General features: G+C 44.7%; 1 protein-coding gene across 1 annotated transcript in view; it reads right to left on the bottom strand.

Moving 5' to 3' along the window:
• Window positions 1-3754: 3754 nt before the first annotated feature.
• The window catches only part of GLIS3 (GLIS family zinc finger 3), a 409424-nt gene continuing 387083 nt past the window's right edge, over window positions 3755-26095 (bottom strand). The window contains exons 11-12 of the mRNA XM_087822681.1: window positions 8885-9067; window positions 3755-8064 (exon numbers count right to left, since the gene is read on the bottom strand). Of these exons, the coding sequence (XP_087678807.1) occupies window positions 7928-8064; window positions 8885-9067 (320 nt within the window). The 3' untranslated portion in view covers window positions 3755-7927. The remainder of the gene's footprint in view (window positions 8065-8884; window positions 9068-26095) is intronic.

Genomic DNA, 26095 nt, shown 5'->3' with positions numbered 1-26095 from the left:
GTGTTGCCCTATTAAACGGCTGGCCTCCTCCACTATATCAAAGGGGGGAGGGGGGGCGGTGTCAAATTTAGTTTGCATAAACAACCACCTGGAGAGCTTATTAAAAATGCAGATGCCTCTGTCTTACCCCTAAAAATTCCAACTTAGTTTCTCTGAGATGTGCATTCAGTAGCTCTAGAATGTGCGTTGTTTTTTTAAAATATGTTTTTATTGATTTTTTAGAGAGAGAAGGAGAAGGGTAGAGAGATAGAAACATCAATGAGAGAGAAACAGCATCGATCAGCTGTCTCCCGCATGACACCTACTGGGGACTGAGCCCACAACCCAGGCATGTGCCCTGACTGGTAATTGAACTGTGACCGCTTGGCTCATGGGTCGACATGCAACCACTGAGACACACTGGCCGGGGCTAGCATGTGCACTTTTAAGAAACACCTCAGGCAATATTCTCAGGCAGATGATATTTGGAATCCCCGTTGTTAGCTCTATAAGGATAAGAACCACTTCTACACGTTTATTTTACACAATAAATGTTGAGTGAACAAATGAACAAATGAATGAATGAAATGAGGCCAGTCTCCTCCTCTGTAAAATGATGAGGTTGGACTGGATATTTGCTAAGCCCTCTCTTGGCAAAACCTCTCTTTATGAATTTCAGGTTATTTTACCGAAGCTACTGTGTTCCCAGCCCCTTTAAGATCGGAACCATACACAGTACACAAACCTAAGCACATGAAAACACCAGGGAAACCTGCAGAAGAGGAATTAGTCCACTTTGTGATTTAACGAATCACTCAGGACTCATGAATAACCATGTTTTGAAGCTATCAATTTGAACAAGCTAGACATACAAAGAGAGTCATACTCCTGTGTCCCATGTGAATTCAGTTTCATTCTCGGAGTAGCTGAGAGGCAGCACCGTCAGGGCTGACAAAGCCCGGAGTTTGGGAATCAGGGAACTGGGCATTATGGGAAACCAGGGTCTAGAGAAGATGCTGGGGTGTCGAGCAGCTCTCCTGCTTGGTGGAGGGGGTACAAGCTCTGTCCCAGTCCCCTGACTCTGCTCCAACCATTTCTCAGTGGAGTCTTTGAACATAAAACCCTGAACCTCTGCTCCCTGAGAACACCGCAAGTTTGGAAAGGAAGCCCCAGCTTTCATAAGAGCTATGGCCTGAGAAAAATGAAGTCTCCCATTACTTATAACCCCTCAGCATTTCAGAGGAAAAGATTGGCTGTGGCTGCCAAGATCCAGCAAATATTTGGTTAGCTTGGAAAGAATGGGTGCTCATTTTCCAATTCTCACAGATTTCTCTAAGCCCAGTTCCTTTTATTAAAAACCTCAAATCCAGATACAATCGAATGGCACTTCAGGCTCTAAGCATTCATCTGTATCCCGGGAAGCAGAACCCAGAATCTAAACAAAGAAAAGCTTAATCAATAGAACTCATGAATTTCCTCCAGGAACAGGGCCCAGTGTAGCACAGAAATCGTCAGAGGGGCCCTGACTGCGGTTTTCTTTGGGTGGATGTTTATGGGAAAGACCAGGGAGTGTTCCTTCAGTTGACTAGGCTCAGCACACTGTGACCCATGGAATAAATCCCGCCTGCTGCCTGTTTTTGTTTGTTTCTGCACAGCCTGTGAGTTAAGGATGTTTTAAAATATATTTTTAAATATAAAAAAAAAGTCAAAATAAGGAAAATATTTCATGACATCTGAAAAAATATGGGAAATTCAAATTTGAGTCCATAAATAAAGTTTTATTGGAACACAGCCACGCCCATGTGTTTACGTTGTGTATGGCTGCTCCTGAGCTGCAACGGCAGAGCTGAGTAGCTGAGACAGGCCCTGTGGCCTTCAAAGCCTGAAATCCATCCTACCTGGCTCTCTACGGAAAAAGTCTGTAGGCCCCTGAAGTAGGGGATATGAGACTTGATCTTCACTAGCATCTGAACTAAAAACTATAAAACACGCATGCACAGTTAGCTAATTATGAAGCAAATATCTGTATAACCTATCCTGTGGGTCAAGAAATAAAAGATTGTTGACCATCACCTCCGAGTCCTCCATGTATCCTTTCTTCCTGAACAGAGTGAATCAGTACTTGGACCTTTGTGATATGTCTTCCTTGCTGTTCTTTATACTTCACCACCTAAACGTCACACAGTAGCCCTGCTTCATCCACAGGAAGTATGTTCCAAGACCCCCAGTGGATGCCTAAAACTACAGATCACACTGAACCCTACATATGCTATGTTTTTTCCTACACATACATACCTATGATAAAGTTTCATTTATAAATTAGGCACAGTAAGGTATTAACAACTAATAATAAAAGTTATAAAAAAAACTTCAATAAAAGTTCTGTGAATGTGCTCGCTCTGTCTCTTTCTCAAAATGTCGTATTATATATACTATACTCACCTCCTCGTGATGACTGGAGATGATACACTCAAGTGGAAGACGAAGACGCTGTGGTGAAGCGTGAGGCTACTCCTGACCTCCTGAGCAGCACGAGATTTAAAACTTAAACCTCCCCTCCTCCACACCCCACGGATGGAAGCTGGCTGGGGATAGCAGCTCACTGTTTATTTCTGGAATTTTCCATTTCATATTTTTGGACAGCAGTTGACTGCCAGTAACTAAAAGTGTGGAAAGCGAAACCCAGGATGAGGGGGACTGATGCCGTTGAACTCTGCTTGGCTTTGAACTGGATGCTAACAGGACAGCGCTGTGTTTGCTTTGGTGACCCGCCTCTCCCTCTCGGCATCGTTAGTGAGGCTGGGCCCCGAGTCCCTGGCGTTGCTGCAGTTTTGTCGCTGTGTCTGCTGCGCGGCATTCCTCCACATTGCTTGGGCACAGTGCATTTATTGATTTTACCGTTGATGGACAGTGGGGTCATTTCCAGTTTTTGGCCACTGTGAATAGCATTGCTATGAACATCTTGTATCTGAACCTTCACTGACTTAAGCAAAAGTCCAGAATGGCTGAATTGTAGGATGTGTATATCCTCAACTCCACCGGTTATTACCAAACTGTTCTCCAAAGAGGTTGGACCAACTAAACTCCCACCAGCTGCCTCCTTTTAGGGAGCAGAGAAGCTCTTTGTGTCCATCGGCACTATTTCCATCTCCAAACCCTGAACCACACCTGCCCCCCAGGACCCTGCAGAGCCAAGTGCATGGGAGTCACCATCCCGTCTGCTTTGTGTATTCCCTTAATGTAATCCTTGGGTCTGCAACATGCAGTGAGAAATGCCAACGTTCTAAGAACGGTCCTTGAGATGATGTGGTTACCTTTTGGACTTTGTGTTTGGCTAACGGGACAACCAGGTATGAGACTATCCTGACCACCTCCTCTCCCCCGCCCCCCACACATGGGCGCTGAGGAAGGTCGGTCATCACAGCCGGTGGGTCAGGTGGCCTCCCAAAGCCTGCAGCATGGACAGGACGAGGCATCAGGGAGACGGTCAGGGAGGGACGCTTTCTCCCTCAGGACATCAGAGGACTGCAAGGGTCAGGGTACCTGCTAACCTGGAGCTGATGCTTGTGTCTTTCTCTACAGGGTTTTAGAAAAGCTGGACAGAAAACGCCCCCTCTGCTAATGGCCAGCAAGCGGAGACCCTATCACCTGGGGGTCGGAGCACTCAGGCGTTTCTGAAACATGATGTAGCACTACCCTGAAAAGGCACAAATAAACCCCAAACCCTGGCACACATTTATCCAGTTCGTGAAGCGGATTAATAGGATAACCAATAAAACATGTATAAAAGCTTTAATTAAATCTGATGAAATAAAACTTCATGTTTTATTTATGGACACTCCCAACATGTAAAGGATTCAGGGACACATTCATTTTTACTGCCATTCCGTCCTCATATCTATAATTAAATCCAGGCTGCAGCTCTGGCCCAAAGCAACGCGGCATTTTAAAGCTGGCCTTGGACACTCCCTCCCCCACCCCATCTGCTTTTAATTATAATTACCATCCCAATATAAAGGAGGCGGATGGTAAAACAAAACAAAATAATAAAACAAACAAACAAACAGAAACCAGTTGTTGCCTTTATGTTTGAAATGACAGCTGAGGGAGGGTTTCAGGCGGGTGGGCACAGCCTCTATTTCCAGTTGTATTGTGTACCAAGTGCACAATCCCTTCATTTTACTTTTGACATAAAAAAGGACTTCATGAAACAAGACAAAATAACTTATGATTATATGAAACATAACTGTGACAAATCACAAAACTATACATATTAATAGAAAAAAAAGTGTACCTAATTCTTTAAAAGATTTATGACAATAAGCACCAGATGTGCCCTTAGAGTAAAATCGGCCCCATATCCAGTATGATATATGCAGTTCATTTCTCTACGTGAGTGTATATAACTATGGACAAGAGTCTGCGTGATTTATGGAAAACAGATTTCCACTTCTCCCCCCGAAAGTGCTTTATGTCAGCAACATTACACAGGATGCTCTGCTGTCTGTACAAAATAAATCTCTTCTTTTTTACACTCGCCATTTCTCCAATGAGTGGTGTTTTTTTTTTTTTTTTTTGCTTTATCCATTGCAAAAAAAAAAAAATGTAACCGCAGAAATTCCACACCACCAACAAAAAGTGCCATTAAAAAATGCTGCTATAAAATGACGTGGTCAAAACAGTCTAATAAAACACCAAATAATTAAATCAGACATTTACAATCACTAGTCCCAATACTTAGAGGCAACTGAAAAGTCGAGGTGCTTGGGTGGGGAGATGAGCCTTTACCTCTGTGCCAGTGCACGGATGCGCTCGACAGCTGGTAAGGTGAAAGCTACGGCCCACCACCAACATTCGGTTTTGCTGGTGGAAACTATGCTGCGAGCCACTGAAGACCTATTGTCCGTTTTAGAATCACCCATGTAATTTGGGGGAGACATCGGTAAAGGGGCCCCACAGGACAGTAAATATTTAAATAATACTTAACAGCTGATCAGAGGCTGAATTACAACTGACACTTTGATGCAGTCCCTTTAGGGAACTGAGAATGCAGCAAATGAAATGTCTCCAGGCATACTGATTTCTCCTTTTTAGTGTAATAGGATAATTAGCTTTGGGCTGCGTGTGTTTTCATAGGCACCAGTTTTTACTTAAGAAAAGGGGGATGGCAATCTCTGTTTGGATGTTAATGAACATGGTTACATATCAAGACTATAAAGGCCAAGAAATGGAAGGGAATAACTCTGTGAACATTCCATTTTTACTGCTATGAACATAATGATGAAAGCATATATAAATCCTGTGCAATGCGAAAGCAAGCGAGAAACAAATCTGAAGGTCAGGTGAGATTCTGGGATCTAGGAGAGCGTGAAGAAGTCCAGAAGGAACCTGGGCGTCCTGTGCCGAGGCCGGCAGCTCAGACCTGCGCCGTCAGGAAGCACTGAGGGCTCAGGGGGGGAGAGGGGCTCTCAGCATTGCGGGCGGCCCTGGGCCCTGCGTCCTGCACGGCCCCCCGCTAACAGGAATGCCCTCCTGAGGGGCCTGCCGAACCCCCGCCCAGGAAGGCGGCCCTGTAGGTGCTACGGCTGCCTGGCGCCGCCCGGCTCCCTCCGGCCACAGTGAAGCACAGAGGGGCAGGGCCACTGTGAGGCCACAGAACGACCCGAGGCTGGTACAGGAGCATCTCTCCCAGCCAAAGGAGACGACACCCATGGTTCCTGAGGTTCAGCGTCTGGCTCCGTCTCCTCTCCCCCTTTCCACTTTAAGGTATAGAAGGCCACAGGCAGGGCTGACAACATCAGCTGTAGTAACCACTTTGCCTTCTCATCTTTTTCCTCTCATCACACAAATAAAATGCAATCTGAGCTCCTCATAAAGGCTTCAGTATTAAGAATGGACAGACTGTCTCTAAAAATCATTCCTTTCTTCCCAGAGTGTGACAAAGGCCCAGGAGGGATGCCAGTGTTCGTACGCGTGTGTCCTTGCTTAGGCCAAGTGACACAGCCCACCAAGTCTGCAAGGAGAGTGGTGCTTTACATGCAGTCTGAGAGCTCATGTGGAGAGATAGCCTGACGGGCAGCTTCTCAGAAAGTAGAGCAGGTTTTTGTAAAGTGGAGACTTGGCCATCTGCATGAAGGCTTTTCTCAGATCAGAGCTCACTAGTCAGAGAAACGAGATTGACCAAGTGCGGTTAAAACGGACCCACGCTTGGTTCTGTATTTACCTTATTTTACCACATGTTTGAATGAAGTCCGGAAGCTGGCAGAACATTACTGACTGCGCAGCCGGACTGGAAGGACCCATCTGTCAGGCTACAACTGTCACTGGGTCCCAAGTCTGACCCCAAGCTGTTTAATTGTCTTATTGAAGAGTGTAATTATTTCTGTTTGACAAACAGTATTGTTTCATTGCTCAGAAAACATTTTTAAAGAGAGCAAGAAAGAAAGCGTGAAATGTGACTACTGGAATGTCAGAATTTACTGAGTGTCTTTGGGGGCCTGGCTCATTTTTACAGCCTAGGCCATCGGACTCAAGATCTTTTTAAAGCTTTGTAAAGGTGCCAAGGGAAATGGCTTCCTCTTCAGGCTTGATGTCAAATGGCCAAGTGCTCTGTGAAAATCCAAGGCCCGCACACCAGAGTTTCAGAAAACAAGGTTGTCTTGTTCTGCCCACCTTTCCAGCAGTTTCCTCTACCTGCCTGGGGTCAGACCTTGCTAAGAGCTGATGGTCAGACAATGGTGGGTGGTGGGCATGTCTGAATCACAGTCAGGACGAGGGAGGGAGAAAAGTACAGGGGGGAGACAGACAGACAGATGGTGAGGTGAGCAGAGGCTGTGCAAAATAACTGGACATAGGGCATCTCTAGTTTGGTTTCCCAAGAAAACCTAGGAACAGAACTCGGTGGGTCCCTGTGCTCACATCATCTCGCACGTCTCTGGGCAGAGGACCAGAGCAGAAGCCATGGTGAACCAGTAACACGACCTTTTGCTTTGAACAAGGTCACTGAGGTGGATTTGCCGAACAGCTAACCCTCTCTGGTTCCTGCTACAACACCGGGAAGTGGGTGTGCCCACCCCGTTTCCCTCAGGTAGCCTTCGCTAAATGCAAAACTAACATCCCGGGAGTGCTCACAGGTGCTGTGAGGTGTGGCCAGGCGGAGCTACGCAGCTGTGGCAAAACGTATGCAGCTGGGGTGATTAAAATAATTTTTGCATCCAAAAAACAGCCTTCTAAATATTTTTTTCCTTTTAAAGTAGATGTCAATAACAAGTCTTTAAAATGAAGGAACTAAGAGAGGTTTCTGGAATATAAAACAAGTTATAGTGCGTTTCAAGGGACTGTACTTGACAGAACCTCCTTACTTTGTTTTTGGAGAAACACTGAAAGCAATTGGTTAGCACGGGAATATCGAAGAGGAGAGAGGAGAGCAGCCAGCTCCCTGGAATCCAGGCTGGTGCTGGAACCGGGGCTCCCCGTGCTATGGACCCGGTTTCCTGTGCGCCTGGCTGGGTGTCGGCCAGCGGTGAGGATGGGCATGGGCGAGGCAGTTCCCTGTGCCTCTGGCCATTGGTACTGTCCTCTATTTGGGGTTTTCAGCGAGGGCGATCCCCAAACCACATTTTCACATGGACGTCACTTCATTGGTGTCCTTTGAGGGTTGACAGCCAGGAAGTAACAGGTGTCTGGTAGAGCGAGAGTCTAAATTCCCTTTGAAAAGACAGTCCTGCTGGTCACCAGCCAACCCAGAGAGAGCAGGGAGCAAATGCAAACATTCCTGCGAAGTCCAGCTCTGACCATCCAGCCCCGCCACCCTCCAGGGCATGTCTGTGACTCGGCAGGTCCCGCGGATTCGGCTGCCACCCTTTCCGTGCAGTCTGTGAGGGCATGAGCACAACGAAAGGTGGCAAGCAACAAAGGGTTCTGGATGCCGGTGGTCGTGGAGGCCGGGTTAGCCTTCCGTATAGACAGAGGAGAGCTGGCTAGGACAGCGGTCCATGGCGCTGATCTGCAGGAACGTGGTGTCTTCGGGCCCACTGCGGATGGACTCTCCGAAGAGGCTTGAGGAAGCCGAAGGCAAATCGTACACTGCAGAGAACACACACACACGTCAACTCCTGCCTCGCACCCCACTAGTGTGCATGAGGTGACTGCACTGACCAAGGCCCTTTAGCAGGTCTCTGTCCTCAGGCACCTTAGTGGAAGAGAAGTCTGAGGTGCAGACAGACAGATGGCCAAAGTAAGTCTGGGCACAAAGTACAGGCTGAGTGTAAGTAAAAGCGGAGTGTCCCGGGGAAGGGGGAGGGGGGTCTCAAAAAGAGGTAATACTGAGTCCTAAAGAAGGCTGGAATTCTTACAGATGGAAGGGTTTGAAAAAAGTTCCAGGAGGAAACAGGGAGCAAAGACACAGAGGGAGGGGCACGTGGGGCCCAGTGTGAGGGCGAAGCTCAGGTGCAGAGCAGGTCGAGGGAAACAGGTGAAGGAGGTCTGCGAAGCCTCATCAGGCCTCACTCACAGGGGCTTTGAATGCCATGCTCAGGAGAGTGGACTTTACTAGGCGACTGGACGTTAGGTAAGGTATTTGAACAGAAAAATCACTTATTTTATCCTTAATTTCTGGAAGGCATATGGTAGCATGAAAGGCAGAATGGTAAAGATAGGAGCTGATGTATGGAGACTCCCTGGAAGGCTGTTTCCATTGTCCGGGACAGACACGATGGCACCTGGACTAGGGTGTTGAAAGTGGGGCTGGAGAGAAAGGTGAAGAAGAGAGACATTTCAGGGGTAGATTCGACAGGATTTGATGCAGCCACGTGCCGGGTCAAGTCTAGCCCAGCCAGTCATGGGAAACCCAACTGGTCTCTCCTGCCAGTCTGCCCAGGTTCCTCAGTCACAGACGCCAACACACCTGTAATGCCCGAGTGAGTTGAGAAGGCTCTGTGGAAAACGTCAAAGCCAGCCTGGCCCATGGACGTGGGGACCAGGTAGTCCTCGAAGGAAGGCACCACGCTGCAGGAGCTGCTGGGCGGCACGGTTCTCTGGGAGTCGGGGTAATGTGGGGGGCAGAATGTCTGCAGCTGCCCGTAAAATCCTGAAAATGCAAGCATGGCATTGAGCTACTGCAAGGCACAACTTCCGAAGACCGTTCCAACCCAGCTCGCCCCTCACTCACCCTAGAGTCACATGACAAGGTGCCTTTAACCCTTAAGCTCACCTGTGAAACCTTCTAAGCAAGCATCTGCAATGCACCATTTGGGCAGATGCTCTGTCACCTTCAGGGGCTTTCAAAGTTTGCTGGCTTATGAAAGTTTTATTCCTGCTCTAGTACCCGAAGCTGAAGGGCACCTTACTTTCCCTAGACTCTCCGAAGAGTCCTGGGCCAAAGGCCTGACCTTCAGAGGACAATCCTGCCCAGGCTGGATTTTGAGCACATCTTCCTTAACTTCCCTTATCCTATATTCTCTTTTTCACATTCAGTAAAAATCTGAAGAATGTTTTCGTTCACCCGTCCGTCTAACAGACAAACGCATGCACATTTCTACCTGCCTCATTATTCTGAATAGGTACATAGTATCCCACAGCTGGATCACTGCAATTTATTCAGCTATGATTATGGTTGACCTCTTCAATGAATGGGAAAACTGAAAGCGAACAAATAGTATAATGAAGAAACACATGGAAAGATTTCTTACTATTTGGAAATAATCATCAACATTTTGCTAATCATGTTTCCTTTATCTCTTTCAATTTTTGGGGGTCACTTAATGGAGTTTTCCTTGGGATCCGATAAGGCCCTTTTGTATAACCTTCCACACCTTCTTTTTCCTTTTTCCTCTTTGCCTCATGGTAAATTTGGGCCCATGGATTACTTTCTTGAAGTACAGGATGCTTTGAAAATATAATAACAAAATCTTCATTTGATACTCTACTGAAGGGAGAGTCGTGGTTGTGCTATAAACACCATTTCATTGTGTTTCCTCAAATGTAAAATGTGAACAGACCTTTCAAATACTCATAATTGATCAACCAATATGGACAAATTGTCAGTCATCTAGCCATCAAAGAAACAAAATCAAGGCGATGATAAAATACTATATTCTACCCATCACATTAGTGAAGACTTCTAACAATGAGTCTCCATGCCAGCATGAGACTGGTGAACATGTCACTTCTGCACAGTGCTGCAGACGCGGCAAGGATATCAGCCTTTTGGAAAACAATTTGACAATCTGTATCTAGAACCCGAAAAGTGTTCATACTCTTGGATATAAAACTGTTACTTCTGAGAATGTATCCTAAAAGCATAGTCCAAAGAAGAAATTCTGCACAGACAGTCATCCCAGTGCTAGCTGTCATAATAGAAAATTGAAGAGCCAAAAGGGTAACCCTAAGAGAATGGTTAAGCAAATAGTGTTACATTTACCTGATGGGAATATTAAGTAGCCATGAAAACAGTATTTATAAGGAATTTTTAACTATTATAATGTTCAGCTGGAAAAAAGCCAAGATACAAAGCTGAATATGGAGACTGGGCTCAGTTACGTGGAAGTCTGTGTACAGGGTAGTCTCAAGGCAACATAGCTGTAGCTGTCTTTTTTTTTCTTTTCTTTTTTGCTTTATATTTTTCTGAATTTTAATAGTGATGAAGAGTGAGTACTCTGGAGCCGGATTTTCTGGATACAAATCCTAGTTCAATGACTTACTTATTGTGCAGTCTTGATGAATTACTTAGCTTCTTAGTGTTTTTGTTTTCCAGTTTGTAAGTGGAGTTAAATGTAGTACCTACACCTCACTGAATTATGAAAAATGAAATGATTATTTATATATCATATAACCTAATAATGTGATTAATTATGTGATTAATATTTATATAATATCTATTTTAATAATGTAATTTATATAATGTTTGCTAAATAAGGAAAATAAAAAAGTAGAATTATTTTATAATAATATAGTTCTTAAAAATAAAAAACAGTTATTAAGAGATATAAAGTTTTCAAAAAGGCAGTAAGTCCTTCAGCAATAACCAAATGTAAGAATAAACACAGCAGTGGGCAAGGGGGCTCCTGTACGGTTCCCAGGTAGAATCCTCGGGAACATTCCTGGCCCTCTGGGGACCTGAGCCCTATACCTCTTGCTGATGCTGGTTCCCACGTCCTGCACTAATTGACACACATCCTGATCTCTTCACTCACCAAGTGCGGTCTCAAAACCGCAACAAGTTTGAGTGGTTTGAACAACCCGGGATGTGCGGCTTTGTGGTCTGCGAGGTTCCTTGAACTGATCATGACTTTGGGTCCCTGGTGGCCAAGCACATGCAAGCATGGCAGACCCACCAGGAAGAAAGCATCACCGTGAACCATCCTGGCTGGTTTATTAGGATGTAATGTCTCCTAAGTCAAACAGACAACATTTGCTATTTACCCCGATGCTGGCTCTGCTAAATCTGTGCCCCACAAACTCCCTGATAGCATTCCTCCGTGTAATGTTCCTCTTCCAAGAAAAGAAGACATTTTCATTGGACTCCCCCATCTCCCCGACCAGGGACATTATTCATTCAGGTGTGTCAGGTACAGGATGGAGACATCCTCCTGCCTTTTGTGAAAATCGACCCATCCTCCCTTTCCTACCTTCTCTCACGCTTCTACGAGCGAGCAGGAGCGTCATATGGCTTCAGTCTACATTTGAGCGCTGTGATGTGTTAAGAGTATAAAAGGTCTGTGATGCAGTGAAACACACCTGGCGAAGTTAAATATTAAACCCAACATTCTGGGCTCCGTTTCCTAGTTTTCCCCTGTCCATCTGGAGCTGAGCGAGAGGGCAGAGTGGACTTAAATTCCTGCCTGTGGGTGTCTTGGCTGACACGAGAAATAGTCGAAACCAGAATGGCCCAGCAAGCATGTTTTATCACTCTCACAGCCAACTCGGGGAAAGAAAATCCTCTTTATTAAATCCCTCCCTCCAAGAAGCCAGTTACTAGAGATGCCAAAAACACTGGTGTGGATGGCTGTGGTCACTCAAATCAAAGGGCTTTCACATTCTCTTCCCAGTGCTATTTCCATAAAACTAATGAAATTTTAAAAAATTCTATTAGGGTCTTGCCACACACAAACTGAGAAAAAGACTAACTCATTTTTTTAAAATTTTTTTTTTGATGAATGGCTCCTGTATTCCAGCTGTTGGATTTCACATAGTAAATTTGGAAGAGACACTACCTTTCGGACCCAAAGCAAAACGAGGCAAGATGTTAACACATTTCGTGAGCATAAAAACGTAAGAGCGATGGCAAGGCCAGCCAATCTGTCAGTCAGCAAGTCAGTGGTGGTTATCAGATGCTGATCACGGTCCTGCCGGAGAGACCGCAGAAACGGAAGGCGGCACCTTGCCCTCCAGGGTTGATAACGCAGCTGGAGTGAGAACACGCACATGTGTAACAGTGTGAGAATGCACACGTGAATTCGGGTTGCCAGTAAATGTTAGTTGTCCCATTTAGTGATACAATCACTCCTCCCCCATTTTAGGAGGTATTTTACCTCCAAGAATGGAGGGATGGGGTGGACTGGGCGTGGGGGGGAGCGGGATGTGCAGATAAACAGATTCTACCCAAGCCGCAGCTTCTGGAGGTCAAGGGGAATCATTCCTCTCTTCTTGTAAATTTTGGGAAGTTTTTTATTTCCTTCTAAAAATGAACTTGTTTCTCTAACTATAAAAATATTAGGAATTAATTATACCAACTAGAAAATGCAGAATTGGTATAAACAAAGAAAGGAAAGATTATGTTTATTTCCACAATTCAGATATGGCCAGACATATATGCACAAAACTGGAATGTTACACTTAATGTTTTGCATCCTGTTTTCTCCCCTAATATCATCTATGAGCTTCACGTATTATTAAAATTCATTCTTAAAATCCCCTCCCTCTTTACTTTGTCACATGGGGTCACTGATGTCTCTACGCGGATAGGTTAGATGGGGAGTTCACGGTCATTCCTTCTGCGAATGATGATAAAGCAGCCCCGTGCATCTGGGTGTGGGTTTCCTTCCCCGAGTGGAAGGGGCGTGGGGGAAGTTAGAGGAGTAAGGAATTGCGTGACTGACTGTGATAATGGAAGGGGAGTCTCCAGGGCAGCATCGTCCAACAGAACTTTCTGTGATGTGGAAATGATCTGTATCTCACTGTCCAGTACAGTAGCTGCATGTGGTCCCCGAGCACCGGAGATGTGGCTAGTGTGACTGAGGAGCTGACTTTTAAATTGTATTTAATTTTAATTAATTCGCATTTAAATAACCACATGTGGTTCCTGGCTACTGTACTGGACAGCCCATATCTGGGACAATCTGCATTCCCAGGGTGAGCAGGCTTTGTTTCAGGAATGTTTCTGATTAAATTCCTGAAGGAAAAATGCATGACCCATCAAGAGTTCAAATAAAAGCCAGATAATGCTTCTTAGACCTGGCCTTCAAGAGAGGAAGTATATTAGACTCTCTATTACATTTATTTTTTCCTTACAAGTTTACCACTCCAATCTTTATGGAAGGAACTGCAGTAAGAATGTATCAATCAGTCAATAATGGTCACCTGACTGGCAACCCTCAAGAGGGCTGATGAGCATTGTTTAAGCTGAACCTCCAGGGCATTTCAGCTCTCCTGGAGAAACCACTTTCACTTCTGGAAGTAGGAGAAGCAAAGGGAAACATGTCACCCACTTCCCTGCAGGCTGTGAGCTGCGGGCACCGTGCCCGCTGCTATGACAAGTAGAGCTATGATGGTGGAGGAGCATTCAACTCGGAGGCTCTACCCAACTGCTACTCACACGGATGGAGAGAAACACCCTCAGCCTGAACCTTGTCAAGGTGCTGTGTCAGGAGCCGTCACCCCAGTGGGTTTGTTCATGCAACAGACGGGTTTGTTCTCTACGGTGAGGCTGGGAACCACCACCAAACTCGGCACCAGGAAAAGTGCTGGATGGACAACAGGCTGATCCTTCCCTGAGGTGAGCGCTGCCTGGGCCATGATGACCACTTACAGATGCAGACATCCCACGTGCAGACCGTCAGGAAGGTTGCCCGGAACTACTTCCCCAACCAGGCTGTAGCCCGATCGGGCCTGGCAGGATCCTTTGTGAGGATCCTCGGAAACAATGCTAGGAGCACTCACTTCCCAAGATCCCTCGGTATCTTCAGATGGGGAAACCCTTCAACTCCCGTGGGATCCGAGTGTGCCGTTTCCCATTCCTGGCCAAGCGCTGTGATGTTCAGCCACTGCCCAAACCTCAGGAGTCACCTTTCCCTTGGCCTTTCAGAAGAAACACTGACTAAGGCATGTGCTTGACTTCGCTGTTGTATTTTTGTAAGATGGGGCATTCACAATATCTACTTCGTGAGGCAACTGCACAGATAAAGAGGATTACAGGAGATGATCCAAGCAAATGCCGAGCGCGAGCTGGCACGGAGTTAGCACCCTGTAACTGCTCCTCTGTGCTTTTCTTTCCCTGTTCTAATAACACAAGCAGCCCAACTTTTAAGCTTTCATTCACTCGACGACAGTTTACTAAGCACTCACTCAAGTGCTGGGACTCAGTGATGAATAAAACATGCTCCGTGCCTTCTTGGAGTGTATGTTTGAGTGAAAAACAAAGATAAACATATAAATGAGAAACCAAGTAACAATTTCATACTACGTATCACCATAAAGAGGAATTTTCTTTAAGGGATCTAGAGTGACACAACTTTTTCCTCCAGAATACATTCAAGGCAGGAAGAGAAAAAAAAGGAACCAATAGGAAAGAAGTTTGGGTACTCTGCAAACTTTTTAAGAAGAGTGTTGGCCCTGGCCAGTGTGGCTCAGTTGGTTGGGGGTTGTCCCCTGCACGGAAGGGTTGCCAGCTCAATTCCCAATCAGGTGGCACATGCCCGGGTTGCAGGCTCGATCCCTGGTCAGGGATGTCATGCAGGAGGCAGCCGATCGATGTTTCTCTCTCTCGTTGATGTTTCTCTCTCCCCCTCTCCCTGCCTTTCTAAAAAATCAGTAACAAATCTTTAAAGAAAAAGAAGAGTATTGGCTGTGGCTGCATTTGTTTGGCCCTGTCGGCCCTGTCCTGCGACAGCAGGTGTAATTAGGAGGCCACCTCACGGCTCCGCTGGGGACCAGCCCTGGCCGAGCAGTGCCTGGGTAGCAGATCCCAGTGGCAGAGGCAGAGCTGGCAGGGCCTCAGCTTCTTGGAGGTACAGTGGTTTGCCGGCCAAGAAGAAGGAAGGATGTATATTTACGAGCTTCATGACTTTTTCAGCAGCGACTGTAATTTTGCAGGTTACTTTAGGAAGCGTAGAGTTTTCGGCCTCAGCCATGTAACACTGCACATGCAGGGCATGGATAAGCCCGAGTGATGGACAGAAGGACGTAAATCAGAGAGCTCCAGAGACGGGGGTATGTGAGAAGACACGCGACCCTGCTCCCCTTGACTCACTAATCTCTTCTTCTCCAACACTCTCTGGCTCCCTGTGGATTACCCCCTACTCTCTGGGGGCCTTGAACCAGCGCCTTTGAATACTGTCTGTAATCCATGACACAAGCCAATGAGACGAAAGAGGAACACGTAGGTAATGTGTTGGAAAAGCTCCTCAAGGCCCTAAGAATAGGGTCTTTGGGGTTATATCTTTTTACCCTGATTTTATGCATTCCAATTTTACTCACACTTCCTACTCACATGGTACCTTAGTATGAGAAAACTCTTTAAGTTTCCTCCTTAGATAGCATCTGATATTCCTGTCTTGCACGCAGGTGACAGAGGAGCTTTGGAATCCCTTGCCGTTATAACCAACACTTTGTTTATATGATACCGTGCAAATAAGAGAAAAGTGGAAAATTCATACAACCATTGTAATCCTCCCAAACATCCAGATATTTGAAATGATTCATGGATCGAGCCTTTATCTGAAAACAGATGGTCAGCAGAACTAAAACAGCCATCCCATAACCTCCTGCTCAGTCCAGAGCTTTCTTATTTGCAGTCTCCTTGCTTTGGAATTTTCAGAGAACATTTCGGTTAGTGTTATGCCCACCACTCAGAGAATTCTGTCGGAAGGAACAAAACTAAGACTTGCTCTGAGAAGGGACTGTATTTTACATAGAAAATCATCCTCACAATAACTTTTGAGTTAAGTAATATTGTCCTCAATTTGAAGAAAAAGAAACGGAGAAGTTAAAATAACTGACTCAAATCCTCATAGCTACCAAGTTTCAAAACTAGGACCCAGACCCTGGTCTGTTTAGTGACATAGTTCTTATGGCTAAAGCTCATGGAACAAATCAGCGTAAACAAAATCTGGCCATTTTTGCTGAGTCACTGCTGGGTCACAGGCCAGATCCAGGCTGGATCAACCTTCCATAAAGGACAAATATTTTCATTAGGGAAGAAAACACTGAATGAATTAATAAAATGGATGAAATCCCCTAATCGCTGAAAAATTCTAAAAACCCTCAAGAATAGAAAAAGGGACATTTTGGAAATTTCTTTTACGATTTCATTTTTACCCATTGCATGAACGACTTGGATCTGGGTTTGAATCCTGGGTGACCCACTGACCAACTGAGTGCCACTGAATAAATTATTTCCCTTCTTGAGTCTCATTTTCCTTTAAAACATCTATTTCACAGAGTGTGAAAAACATTATATATGAGAATGTTTATAAAAGCATCTAGTGCATTCCCTGGCATGTAGGAGGCCCTCAGTAAATTGCAGCAGTCATCAATACCATGAAAAGCTTGTAAGTATTTATAGATGCACAAGCCATTCTTTTTCATTTTTTAAAACTTTTATTTTAGAGAGAGAGGGAGAGAGAGAAACGTTGATGTGAGAAACATCAATAAATCCGTTGCCTCCTGTATGTACCTGCCTGGGTATCTGCCTTGACCAGGAATCAAACCCAGGACTCTTCACTGCACAGGACCATGCTCCAACCAGCTGAAACACACTGGCCAGGGCATGAGCCATTCTTAAGCAATTTCTCTCTCAGCATCCACCACCCTTAAGGATACTACTCTTACAAGTGAAATCGCCACAATGTGATTGTCTTTGTTTTTGTCTTGGCTCCTGGTCTTGGCCATCAACACCATCCAGGTCTTATCTGGCTAGAACTCCACTCAGCTTCCTCCCCGTGAGTGGTGGAGAAACTGTCTCTTCATTTTCATACAGTCTATAAATGGGGAAGCTGCAGGAACAGCTCACAGACTGTGTGAAGAAGACAGATTTTAATTCGGGCTCAGAACTGAACCAGCTTGCACAGCACTCGAGCTATTTACAACTGACATTTAAGCAACTACTGTACTGAGAAAGAGGAAAATAATGGAAATAATAACCCTTAAAATTCCATGTGGGCGCATCCCTACGCAAAGCGCCCCGTGACAGTGGTTCAGAAGCCGACCCCTGGAGCACGTGCCTGGTCCCCTTGCCCTCAGTCAGAGGGCTCCTCGTGAGAAAAGCCCACTTGGTTCCAAGAAGCAGGGCCATTTTCACGCGGAGCTTCTGTTGCCAGCTCGCAGGCCACAGCAAGATGTGCTCTGAACACCCTGGGGGCTCTCCTCCTGTGCTCCTCACAGCCTGAATCTCTGAGAGCCTCACTCTCACCCTTGGAGGGAGCTGTATACTCATTCCTCGCGGTGGGGCATGGGAAGAGGGAGAGGGTCTGCTACTCATGTCTGCATAGGCTTGAGGAAGGAGGCGGGGGCAGGCAGTGCGTGTGGCTGAAATGGAGCAGAAGGAAATGGGGAAAGCAGAGCGAGGAGAAAGGCATGTGTAAAATAATCTTGGTTATAAGATGTAATTGATTTTCATTTAAAAATCCCCAACCCACCGAAAACCCTAATGCGTGGTGGCCTATGGCTTCCAAATTCTCAAAATGATAAGCTGCCAAAGTAGACTAATTGCAATGTGTCTCAGTAATTGCCATGTGTGGGTACGTACAGTTATAGTAAAATGGTTCAGTGAATCCTGACAGTGATAATGTACATTTGGAAATTACATAGAATAGAGACTTTCAAAGCCAGGAGACCCATGGAGTCTGATGGATTTGAAAGCCAGCTTTGCCCCTTACTGGCTGTGTGGCCCAGGGGGAGACCACAGCCTCTCTGAGCCTATGAATCCCCCTTTATAAAAGGAGATAATAATAACCCATACTCCTCACAGTAAGCAGCAGCAGCAGCACAGGGAACAAAGGGAAGGAGAGTTAGTGCCCAGTTTCCCATGAGTTGTCACCCACACGCCATCATCTGCCCACCATTCTCTGTGACTCATAAATTCTAGATAGAGGTAGTGCCTGGAATGGAAGGTGGAGGACTTGGACAGTCTGTGTCTGAGGGCCGTGTGAGGTGAACACTTTGGTCACTAGTGAAGGTTGATAAGAACGAGTTGGGAATTTCTCGATGAGCAGGAGCCACTCTGTTGCTGTTATAGATTACTACTGGGTGGCTACAAAGAGCAAATGAAATAAAGAGTGTAAAAATATTTTACAAACAGTAAAGCACTGATAATTATAGCTCCCACTGTCTCATTATAAGCCGGGTGTTACTTATCCTACCTTCTTTGAGTACAAAGGTAGCTCTGCCCATGATTGTATGGAGCTCTGTCTATAAGGCTCACAAGCAATCCTTTAATTCAGGGGCTACTTGGGCCTAAAGCAGAACAAGGGAGCATGGCAAAGAATGGGGATTTAACTATATCCACCCTTGTCCTTCTAAGCAAACTCTGCTGTTAAAAGGTTTGGCAGAAAAGAGGGTTCCAGACAGAGATTTAAAGGGATGTTACAAAGAAGTGCTGCGGCAGCCCCTGGGGTCCGTGAGAGCGATCCTGGTTCTCTACAGTGTTTAGGTTGTTCTACATTATAGGACTTCCCCAAGACCTAACAGGAGGAGCAAGACAGAAAGTAGCTACTTCCTCAGCCATGGGCCAATGGCTTCCTTTGGGCCATCTCTGATTGGGAAACCCTGTGAGGGTGCACCGAGTCCTACACTTACGGCTAGGCCAGTGATTCCTACAGCGGAGGCCACAGCATCAGCCCCACCTTGGCTCTGCAGCAGACTCAGTGAATCAGAATCTCTGGGTAGAGGGCCTGGAAACCTGCATGTTTAACAAGGTAATCCTTATATGAAAGGTTGAGAGACGCTCAGAACACCTTTAGATGATTTTCAATCATCTGAAAGTTTTTTAAATAAAATCTCAATAGGAAAAAACAGAACAGCTTAGATTTTACTTGAAGGAGAACTCTTCTGATGGACATCTCTTCCCCCTGGGCTCTTCCCCAGCCCTTTCTACTTACCATGGAGCTCCTTGGGGATAAAGCTTTGATGAGTGTAATAAAGTCATCTTGAATTATACTCTCAGCAGATATGGATCAGGATCCCTCCCCAGCACAGTGCCTTTCTCTTACAAGTAAGTTCTTGGTCAAGATAAAATCATAGGGCCTCATTAGAGTGACTCAGAAGTATTGGTCTTACTTTGTCCCCATGCTGATCTTGTGGCCTAGACTTCTGTTGTCTAGCTGTAACCAAACTCCCACATTATATCCACTCCTGTAAGAAGGTGACTTCTTGCTTCTCCGAATCCAAGTCTATGATTATATAATTTTCCAGCACTCTAATCTCCGGAAGAGTGGGCCCCAATAGTTTGATTACTTCTTCCACTGAGCCTCTGCCTCATAACTAAGTCTCTGTTACATACTCTTACACCTCTCTAAAATCTACTATCCAGAATGTTACACAGATGAAACTGGGCTTGAAGTAAAAGACTACAGAAATCTATATAAGTGGGTTTGAGATACCAGAGTGGACATCGCACTGGTGAAACCTAAAGAATATCACTGGAACCCAGGACATTCTGGTTTCCAGGAAACTTGCCTTTTTATCTTGTTAGGCCTTGTGGACACTGACCCTAATCCGGACAACCCAATTTATGACCTTTTGTCTTCGCTCCACTCCTCCAGGTAGAAAGACTTTCTCCCACTGCCACCTGGGGGTCGTGCTCTGGTGGGTGTGTCTAGAAGACAGGGCCCTTCCTTCCTTGCTTCCTCTCATTCCACTGCACACCAAACCCTTGGTTTTTAAGTTTGTATTATGCATCTCAAAATGTGCTAAGGTGCTACAGGGAATACAAAGATCAAAAGATCCCTGCCTACATGCAGACCAAGAGGAATATTCTCTCACTGTTGAGTTCAAAGGCTTTACTTGCCAAGAATCACCCCTTACATATAAACTCAGGGAAGGCAGGGGCTTTTGTCTGTTTTCTCTACTGGTATAGAGACAGCATCCAAAACAGGACCTGGCACATACCAGGAGCTGAATATGTGGGAATGAATAAATGAATGAGTGAATGACACCCACAGCTAGAGGCTTTAGTGAAAATGCTCATGGTGAGAGTGCAACTGAGCTCAAAGATTCTGATCTATGAACCTTATACACAATAGTCCACCCGAGTTTCAGAAAAATAAAGTGACTTCCCTTTCTATCGCTGATTTTTTTTAACGGAGGGAGAATCAAAGATGATGCAAACATGACAGGGCCTGTCCTGTTGACCTGGAGGGTTCTGTTGCTCCAAGTCACCCTTTTCTGCTGGATGCCAGAGAGGCCACTGAGCCTGAAGAGGAAAAAGAGTGGGCAGGAGAATTAAGCAACTCCTCTCATCCACAGAACACCTTGTGCTCTTTTTAGGAACCCATCCTAAGGTCGGGGAACTTAACTACTCTGAGTTTCACCTCGAAATAGGAGCAGAAATATACGTCCTACTTTCTTCACAAAGTTATAATGAGGATTCAGATATTTATCCAACAAATATTTTACTATGAACATTTTTTTATAGTTATCAACAACTGATAAAAATTTTGTCCCTAAGAGTAATTTATAAAACACATATCATAATATAAATGTAGGTGTTATCAATGGTATTGATAAAAACGCTGCGTTGGCCTAGATCCATGATGCAAAAGTGCTTCGGTAACTACTTAACTAATTCAGATCCCATGAATCATTTTACCATAATGATGAGGAAATTTAAGAACTTGAAGTAAAGGTTTTACTTTGGAATGTGATATAAGATTGGGTTTGGTGGAGAAATAATGGAGGGGAGGGGCTGACTGTTACACTTAAATGATCTAGAAAAATGCCTGAATGTTTTTACTTCAATAGACTTGCATCTTATAAGGTCTAGGTCTCAAAGACCTTGCCAAAGAATGAAATGGAAAGTTCAGTCAGAACAATCTGGTTAGAGAGGGAGAGCTTCTGTGATCAGAAAGAGCACTCACAATTGTAAGTAAACCAACTAGAAATTCTAAGAAAACTGGGATTGTTTAGCAGCATAGTCTGGGCCCAGATGATCTGAATGGGCGCAGATCAAGCCAGGTCTAGTGTTTAACTGTTCTTCTGTTCAGTGAACACAGTGGCCTTGTTACCTGTAACCCAGATGGTCCCGACGTGGGGAATTTTTTCCTTTATTTTAAGGAAACTCCACCTACAGCTATCCACATTATTTTTCTTCTAAACCATCCATTGCTTATCATATTTATAAGGAAAGTTCCAACTAAAAATCCAAGAATTATAAGACACAGATTCCCATTAATGTGTCCGTCCTTGAAGAGTCCAGCAGAACGATGCTTAAAATAAAATTATAAGAAAATATTTAACTTGATTTTAAGAGTGGCACACATTAGAGGCTAAACTTCATGAGTTTCAGATGTAAGAGAGAACATTTGCTTCTGGAAGATATGTCATTACTTCCCCCCGAAGAGTGAAAAAGCACAAATCTGTCATAATGTTCATGGAACACTTTACTAGAGGTGTTTTTAAGTAAACTGACAGAGAAGTCACGAGAGTCAATTGCACAGAAATTTTCTGGATATTTTCCTTCTCTTCAATACGTTTTTGACTTTCAATTAAGAAAACATATACATGTTGCACGGGACGCAACTTGACTGGCAGGGTGACAGAACAGGCAAACTGCGTAATCGTAATATAAATACCCAAGTAGCGGTTCCTGTTACTTAATCCCTGTTATAACTAAACTACCTTTAGTGCTCAATAAAAATAAGAAAAGATGCTCAATCACATTATTAACCAAAGGAAAGAATCCAAACAACTTTGTTGTACAAACTGACAGGAATTAAAATGACTGACAGTATCTAGTGCGGGGAAATGGGAACTCTAATGCACTGCCGGTGAGAGTTGGAACTGGTATTTCCTTTGAGAATGAAATTATGCCAGTACCTATCGAACTTTAAAAGGTGCATACCTATTAACCAAGCAGTATCTCTTTCAGAAATATTTCCTAGAGAAAGTGTGCAAAGACATATATATGTGTGAGAGTGTTTGTGTAAACACACATATGTACGTACATAAGGTCATTTAACATAGCATTGTTACTAAAAGCAAAAAATAAAAATATAAATTTCTATCAATACGGAAATGATTATGTTCCTGTAAGTACTATACAACATTTTTTTAAAAAGGAGTTGACCTATATACATTGACCAATAAAGCAAAAGCATGTATCTTATTAATAGAAAAGTAAGTTATAAAATATAGAACATGAGGCCATTTTTATAACAGGGCGTGCAGGTATGTACTTATACACATACAAGTATATGTCAGTATACACACACACATCTATTTCATTTCTGTAAGCATCTGAAGAGGTCTAAAAAAGTACCATCTTAACAGCCATTTGGGCAGTGAAATTGAGGTGAGCATAAGGCTGGGAGGGGACTTACACTCTTTATAATTAAGTACCCTAAGCACTTAAAAAATGAATAGGTAAAGTTTTTCTTTGTTAATTAGAAAGTGAAAAAAAAATTTAACCTGTACTTAATGATGGGTGCTAAGAATCCAGTAACCCTGGTTTGCTAATTTAGTAATCAGCCCTCTCCCCACCCCCATGCATGTGCTTGAGTAAACGTGGCACATAAGAGGATGAACACACACACACGCACACACACGCGCACACACGCACACACACGCACACACACGCACACACACGCACACACTCGCGCACACCCCCTGGGAAATCCCGCTGAGGCCCTTAGAGTGGGCACCCCTCCCCTACAGCAGTGGCAGCTTTGCCGCTGTTACGAGCACAGACTCTGCTGTCCTGTGGTCCCGGGTATAGTTTCCAGCTCCATCATTTCGAAATGAAGTTTTGGGCAAGTTGCTTCGTGTTTTAGTGATTCAGATTCCTCATCTGTAAAATGGGGGTAAATAAGCCTTCTTTATAGTGTTATGAGGATTAATGAGAAACTCCATGGTAAGCATTCACCACACTGCCTGACATAGGGGGAAAAAAAAAGACAAATTTTTCAGCAGTCTGTGTGCCAAGACACAAGATCAAGCGGTTGGTGGGAAATCATGAATCACGGCACTTGTATTGTTAGCAAATTTTAGCCCTGTAAGAAACCCCATCTTTTAATGGTTCCACACTTAACCTCAAAAATAATCCCCAAGTAACTAAAAACTTCCACAGGACTGTCTACAGGCACAATCGTGAAGGAGAATCAGCCTGGGCTCTGGGGTCAGACTGTGCTCATAAAAGCAGCTCTGATACTCACCAGGTATGTGCCTGGGCTCATTGATACTTTTATTAATGTTTTTGTAAGGATTAAACAACATAAGTGGATGTATGTAGAGCATACAGCATCCGGTACACAGTAGAAATACAACAACAATAATAATAGCCTCAGTGAACTGAGCATCTACCGTGGGCCGGGCACTTTCTCTCATTCTCGAACCACCTCTGAAAGAGAAGCGCCACTAGCCCCTATCAGATCCAGGACACTCAGAGTCAGGACGTGTCTTGCTCGTGGCACTCCAGGCGTACCTGCCCGACTCCAAAGTCTACTTTTTTCTACTGCTCACTATTTCTCTTCCTGCATCACCTTGGGCAAAGCACAATTTCCTCTTCTAGAAACATCTTCTTCTGAGGCAATATGACCAGTTTGCAGGCCGGTTAGCTAGTGGCTGGGAAAGCTTTGAAAACTGGTAAGTTTTGGAAATAAGGGACCCCCTCAAAATACCTCTTCCACTGAGCTGCCACTGCCCAGAATTTCACTACTAGGTGTTCAGTGCTAGATGTGTTTAAAGTATCCTCTTAAAGTGCGAATACTCGTGGGAAGGGGTCCTACAGAATCGTTAGATCATCCAATTTCCTCTAGAGAGAAGTCTCAGGTAGCTTGTAAGAACTGGACATCCGAAGAGAAGGGCATGGAAACTGGAGGAAGTGCCCAGAAAAGAGGGGCCCTGAGACTCTGCCTCTAAGTCACAACTTTGCCCAGGGCTGGGTCCACCAGTCAGTCTGAGCAGCCATGAGGGAAAAATCCCTCTCTTTCTCTTCCCCTCCCCCTTCCATTCATTCATATTTATCCCATAAACATTTATTAAGCACTTACTATGTGCAAAGCATTAAGGGAGGATTCAGTCCCTGCCCCGAGGAAATTTATAATTTAGTTATGGTTGGCTGAGTCAGTCATCTTAATATCCTTACTGACATATGGGTTTAATCTCCGTGTTTATGTGTGCAAATGCTTAACTGCATACGTGGATCGTTCGCAGTTCAGTCATTCCATAATCACTGAAACAGCCTTTCTGATTATGACCATCCTATACTCCTCCCACAACACCCAGCTTGTTGAAATGCTGACGGCAACCTGCACACAGGCACCTAAATTTAACTTTTGTTTTTATATAAGTAGCACACACTCAGAATTTACCAAGTACTAGTTATATAAAACTGTTCTTGGGGTAATTTTATAGTAATTAAGTGTATACGAGTAATTAAGAATTTCTCTGGATCTCATCATCGATCCCTAGTACTAGATAAGCATTAATAACAGCGTGGCTGATACCAAAAATTATTCCTGATTATGACTGAGGATGATAACACCGGGATGGCCTGAAGCGAAGCGCACTCACTGGCTCATCCCTCTTGTGCATATGTCACAACTTTCTCAGTGGAGACTCTTACACTGTGGATTTACAATCAATCTCATTCTTCTTGCTGAGTTTCAAGGGGAAGTTGTGACACATGCGTAAGTTGTAAGCAATACCATTTCTAGACTTACTACTTCACTCTTTCACAACCTCACATATGCAGATGTGACTAAATTTCCTGTGAGGGGAGAGTATGTTTATTGTCTCTACAATTTGCCTTTTAAAAATAACCTTTCTGCATTTAACACTATAAACTCCCAGAAATGAGATCAGCTGTGGCTATGACCCATAGGACTCTTTCTGGAAAGTACCATTGCACAATCACTGTAAGCAAACAGCCCACAGCACAGGAAGAAGCTACACATGTACCTGCCACCCCCTTCCACTTAAGTATCAATGCTCTGAGATTTCTTCGGGCTGAAAGGTGGTTTGGCTGTTGGGTAGGACAAACCATTTACAACATGTTTTGTTCTTAGAGGCCTGTCGGTGGCTGGAAACCTTTTGTTTCCAGATGCAGTCAATTTGAACTTGGCTGACAGGCTTACCGCTCCACACCGAGGTGGGAAAATGCCACCATTGTCTGGGAGCGAACTGGCTGGCTTCTGTGGGGCCTGCGGGCAGGGCATGCTTTAAATCATGAGAAAGACAGCTTATGAGCCACGGGAGCCAGCACCAACAGAGCAGGCTCCTACTTCCCACTGCTGCCGCCTTCATATCAAATGGCCCAGGCCGGGTAGGCAGCCTCATGGTGTTTTCCTAATGAAATCTAATGACTGGACCATGGATGATGGAAGGCTTTGTGTCGGCAGCTGGCAAGTCCAGGGGGGTGAAAATAAGAGCAAGCAGTGAAAAGTACAGAAACCTAAGAGAATGGGGTTGAGGGACATAAAATGGGGCAGAACCCTCAGAAAGAAGCCTCTAGGCTCTACCACTGATTTCCAAGAGGCGATCGGTGTGAATGAAAGTGTGAGATAGTTCCATTTTACAGATGAGAAAACCATCCCAGAGAACATCTGGCAGACCCTGCAATGTTCCTGTCCAGTAAACATTATCAATAGAACCTCAATTTTGCTAAGCATGGCAATGCACCAAAACATCCGTCTCCCCAGATTCCCTTGCTTTTGAGGGTAGCATGGGACTGAGCTCAGAGTACACT

The sequence above is a fragment of the Miniopterus natalensis genome, chromosome 12 (genome assembly GCF_054644295.1).
Source record: "Miniopterus natalensis isolate mMinNat1 chromosome 12, mMinNat1.hap1, whole genome shotgun sequence".
In the NCBI taxonomy this organism is placed as follows: Eukaryota; Metazoa; Chordata; class Mammalia; order Chiroptera; family Miniopteridae; genus Miniopterus; species Miniopterus natalensis.
The sequence above is the reverse complement of the archived record's forward strand: the minus strand, read 5'-3'. Positions and strand labels throughout refer to the sequence as shown.